Source organism: Lactuca saligna, chromosome 5 (assembly GCF_052625555.1).
Source record: "Lactuca saligna cultivar CGN05327 chromosome 5, ASM5262555v1, whole genome shotgun sequence".
Taxonomy (NCBI): Eukaryota; Viridiplantae; Streptophyta; class Magnoliopsida; order Asterales; family Asteraceae; genus Lactuca; species Lactuca saligna.
In genome coordinates, this window is record NC_136421.1 from 264,702,207 (window position 1) to 264,707,342 (window position 5,136).

The window sequence follows — 5,136 nt, forward strand, 5'->3', positions numbered from 1 at the left end:
TATTTTTTCTGTGTACAATTTTAGCTTCAGTTACACCACTTCCAGTAATAAAGAATTAGTATAGAAACAAAAATCAAATCAGAATAAAAAAGAAATATTAATTTTAGGGTTAAAAATTAAATTGTTATAAAGTCATATCGATCATGGGCTATTGGATTCTAATAATTTGATACTGGGCCTAATGCATTATATCTACTAAATGAGTCGATAGTCAAACTGTCAAGGCCCAATCGATGCATCTTACTGGGCATTGGCTTTGGACCTAACTAGCAAGTAGCTCAGTCCACATCCTTTGGTGGAATCAAATGTCATGTGGCTAGACTCATAATTTTTATGTTTACTATTTTCCTTAAAATATTATTTCGTTATATTTTCAAAACATTTTTGTATTACTATTTTCATTACATAAATATTTATCGGATCAAATGGTAGCGTTGATGTTTAGAAAATTTTCTCTTGATTTAGATGAAAACCATCAATCGTGAGACGATGTCCAATTAATCATAAACAATATCACATCTCTCACCAAACGACACTTAATCCGATATATATATCAACCTTACAAAAACTACACAAAACGAGAACAAAAAAATAAACCTCTAACGCTCATGCAACTAAGGGTACAATCGTCTTTTCACTTCTCCCATTTCCATCAAAAACCTTTTTTTTTTTTTTTATTTCTTTCAGAAACAGCTAATTAGCATCATGTTGTCGAAGCAATTTCTTTTTCAAAAGAGCCATTTCTTTTTCATGTTCTTTCTTAAGGTAACTCTGAGCAGTTGAAGTAACAATGGTAGAAAAAAAATTCAACAACATCAACCATATGATGGAGTTCCAAACCGAAGCAAATGAAAGATTCCATGGTTTTGCCTGAAAACCATCAAAACTAAACATTACTCTCTAAACCTTCATTATCATAAATTTAAAAACATAAACCAAAAAAAGAAATTAATTACCTTTATTCTTGAAGAATTCGGAGGAGTAGCTGCCATATATTTATCCTTTACAGCCTGCAATTTAGCTACAACTGGAGGGAGAACAGAAGCAACACCAGGGATGAAACTAAACGTCCATAACAACTCACTTTCTATCCAGTTTAAAAGTTGATTATTGCACACTGAGATGATGAACACAGTCTGCAAAAAGATTACTCATTAAGTTTTTCATTTTCAATAAAAGACAAAGTAGATATAATAATCATAGAAAACCTGTATGTGAGCTTTGATGATAGCCTTCCCAATAACCGTTGCTAGAAAAAACTCCCAAAATGGAATCCCAAATTGACCACACATTATGCCAGCTAGGTCAAATAGAGGGTTTGGTATCTATATATTAAAAAGTAGTTGAAACTTCAAAGTAAGTATAGTAAGAGTAACATGACAAAACAGGTTATACTGTATTTGGACTCAGACTGACACTAACCGAAGCAAGGAGTAGAATTGTGAAGAAGTTCAAATATTGTGCATGTGACAAAAACCAACGCTTCATGTTTGTAGAACGCCTGTTATTGTCTCCTGTTGAATTATTGATTTCTTCTATTTCTTCTGCATTACCACCCGAGATACTTGCTGCATAAACATGTACCTCGTTACACAGAACAGAACAGGTTGTACTGGAGTTGCTGATAAAAGAATAAATGACAATATGTAATGTGTGGGAGACCTGCTCTTGAAATGAAATATGGAGGGAGTTCACCGATTGCAGTTCCGAAACCCCAAAGAATAGATTCAATTTGAACTTGTGGTAAAATGCTAGAAAGTGGAACTGAATGAGAACCATGTGGAGATGAAAACAATGGGGGACCAAATTCTGAGCAATCCTTTTTAAGCCATGATGGGCTTCTGTTAAATTGTATTGTATCATATGGAGCAGTTTTGATATCGACTCTACCACATTGCATTGATTTCATTGTAAAGAAAGCAATGTGGGGGCCCAAATACAGGACAAATGTATGCAAACCAGATCCTGATCATACACAACAAGACAAAAGTAAAAATAGTAGGAAAGAAATTAACAGGTGTTATTGTGTCAAGGTTGTTTTGGTAAATTGTGCTTACCAAGACCAATAGAAGACGCAACACCAAGAGCCATCCACCACAATCCAAATCGTGAATATTCAAGAAGCACTTCAACTTGCTGGAGGAAGAGGGGAATCATGTGTTACAAATCAAGATTGGTGCAAAAAAGATGCTGATTAAATGGTTTATGTTTGTTGAAAAAATATTTTGAGTAATACCTTTCTATGAGGGCCATCATTAGTTATGAGAAACACTCCAACCCCTGCTATGGCTGATATGAAAAGCATGAGCAAGCAACCATGAGCCAAAATGTATACCATGGAACTGCTTATGTGTTGAAGAATAGACAAAGTGAATAGCTTCAGTGTTTTGAAAGGTTGTGATGTAAGTGTCAGTTTCTCCACTTCCCATTTATGCTTCTGACGTAATGCTACAAGTATTAGCAATCAGTCAGCCCATGAAAACATATAAAAAATCATCAAAGGATTAAAGGAACAACTAACTCTGTAATCTAGTGGTTTTGTTATACTTCCTGCTGATGACTAGAAGAATAAGTTCTAGGTTTTGTGAAATCAATCGAAATGCATATAAAGGTTATGGAGAAGTATGATTCTCATTCGATAATCGATAGCAAAAGCTATATAGCTACAATGCAATATGACACCAGCTATAGGGTGTGAAAGGATAATGATAATAAAAAAATGGAAAACTTGCGACCCTAAAGAACATAACATATATTATAAATTCTCTTGAATTACAGCGAGTAAGATAGTACGTACGTGTATTTGACAGATTTATAACAACGTAACACTAATGTGATACCGATTTAATACGATAAAGATAGGGAAGAGTTAAGTTGAATCATTTTGACGATTTTCCATGCAATTGACACGAATATCCGTAACAACCAATAACAAATTCAATTCAATCCGTTAATTTAATAATCAATCAATCCGTTCGAAACATGTACAGATACAGTAACACCAATTACAAGAACACGATTCAAATGAGAAGAACAGTTAAAAGAATCAAAACACTTACCTGATATAGACATATCGAAATGTTGAGGAAAAAGAGAGATATACACGACTTGTTCGTCGTTTGTTACATGCTAAAAACACAAAATAGAAGCCTTCTCCATATCTGAATTCGGTACATTGGTTGTTGATTTGGGCAAAAATTGGATTTCCAATCGTATGGAGAAAGGAGGAGATATGAAATGAAAATCAATAACAAACGAAAATGAAATGCAAAGAAGATGATTTGAAAGAAGAAAAAATATCCATGTGATTCTGGTTATGAAGACGAAGGCTGCAACGGTGTCGTAGTTGCGTGCACATAGAATTGTAAAAACACTGCTTTTGCGGTCTCCCGTTGCTTTTCTTGTTGGGGTGTGATTTCTCCAACGGGTTATTCAACATTCGGATTCGGCGGTGGGTATTAGGTGAATGTTTGCCTTTATAGTTTAAATTTTGACAGAAATGCAAAAATGGTCCTTGTGGTTTGTCATTTTTTGTGGATATGGTCCAAACCTTTTAAAAATTGGATTTTTGGTCCTTATTGAAAGGTTTGTTTGTGGAACAAGTCCTTGGGGTTAACAACCGTTTGTTTGTGGCTGTTAACCCCTCACGTGCATTGCACACGAGGGCATAAATGTCTTTTTACGTGATGAACCATTTTTACAATTCCTGAAATAATATATAAAGACTTCCCTAACGTTCAAGTTCTTCCCCAAACGTTCTTCTGCAACTTTCAAGATGTTCTTCCTTCTCTCGTTCCCCTTTGTTAACGGTCGTCTTGTCAGTTAATCACACGATGGTTCTCTGTTTTTGTGGTAAGTTTGTTGTTGTTAAATGCTCATGGACACCGAAGAACCCAGGAAGACGTTTCTATGCTTGCCCTCAAAAGGTAAAGAAATTCGTTTGCACCCATTTTGATTTGTAATTAAATAACATTTGTTATTTTCCCCTTTTTGAAGGATTCTGCTTGTCGCTTCATCGGATGGGTTGATCTTCCCATGTGTGAAAGGTTTAAAGTCATAATTCCTGGACTATTGAGAAATATGAACCGAATGCAAGCTTGGTGCACAGCTCTAAAGATTGTGTTGTTAGCTAGTTAGGTGTTTTTTGTGATTTTGTTCACAAGGTCTGTTTAGGTTTAGGTAATAGGGCAATGGGGTGGTGGTTTTTTTTGTTGAAGATCGATAAAAGTGTGGTTTTTGGGTGGATTAATGGTTTTTGTTACTTTGACCTAGGTTCTTTGTAGTTGTTTGTAAGGTCAAAGTAAGTTGTTTATGTAGTAAATGACTTCCTGATATAAATATGAATTTTATGGAATTGCTTATGTTGTTTGTAAGGTTCTTTGTTGTTTTTGTAAGGTGAAAGAAAGGTTAATGTGAATAATTGACTGTAATTACATAATTCACAATAATAACCAAAAACCATAATAACCAAGGCTACAATTACATAATAGACTACAAGCATATATTGCAATTACATTATCCCAAAATATGCAACCATATATATATATATATATATATATATATATATATATATATATATATATATATATATAGTCAAGATCAAATAAGAAGGAAATTTTTTGTAGGAAGGTAAGAAGTTTTTTTTCTACATATTTTTTTCACGAACAAACAAAATGAATCATTAGATGATTCATTTTTAAGATGATTCACAAGAAAAAACTCTCAAAAAAACATCTCGATGATTCATTTATATAATGATTTTGTTGTTATTCACTAAAATTGTCATAAAAGTGAATTTTTTCTTAATTTACTTAAAAATGAATCATAAAGATGTTTTTTTGAGAATTTTTTCTTGTGAATCATCTTACAAATGAATCATCTAGTGATTCATTTTTTTTGTTCGTCAAAAAACTATGTAGAAAAAAAACTTCTTACCTTCCTACCAAAAAAAATTTCTTACCGGATCTATATCCTATATATATATATATATATATATATATATATATATATATATATATATATATATATATATATATATATATATATGTTCTAATACTTATCATACTAATGAAAACCAAAATAACCATAAGTCATAAGTTTTTTAACATCAACACACTTCCAAAAGTAGCAAATAAC

The 5,136-nt window shown here is 32.7% G+C and overlaps 1 protein-coding gene across 1 annotated transcript; it reads right to left on the reverse strand.

Annotated features, from left to right (window-relative positions):
• Window positions 1-500: 500 nt before the first annotated feature.
• Window positions 501-3,420, reverse strand: LOC144997661 (vacuole membrane protein KMS1-like). Its single transcript, XM_078957540.1, has 8 exons — window positions 3,060-3,420; window positions 2,237-2,448; window positions 2,058-2,136; window positions 1,663-1,965; window positions 1,423-1,568; window positions 1,209-1,325; window positions 957-1,136; window positions 501-870 (listed from the first exon to the last, which is right to left on the reverse strand). Exons 1-8 carry the CDS (start codon window positions 3,070-3,072, stop codon window positions 694-696), a joined length of 1,227 nt encoding a protein of 408 aa, XP_078813666.1. The 5' UTR covers window positions 3,073-3,420; the 3' UTR covers window positions 501-693.
• Between the last annotated feature and the right edge of the window lie 1,716 nt (window positions 3,421-5,136).

Bases quoted from the DNA above. Each gene is read 5' to 3' on its own strand.
- LOC144997661 (XM_078957540.1), bottom strand. The intron at 1,569-1,662 runs GTCTCCCACACA...ATGTTTATGCAG, and splicing joins ATATTTCATTTCAAGAGCAG to CAAGTATCTCGGGTGGTAAT. The intron at 1,326-1,422 runs GTTAGTGTCAGT...TTTAATATATAG, and splicing joins CAATTCTACTCCTTGCTTCG to ATACCAAACCCTCTATTTGA.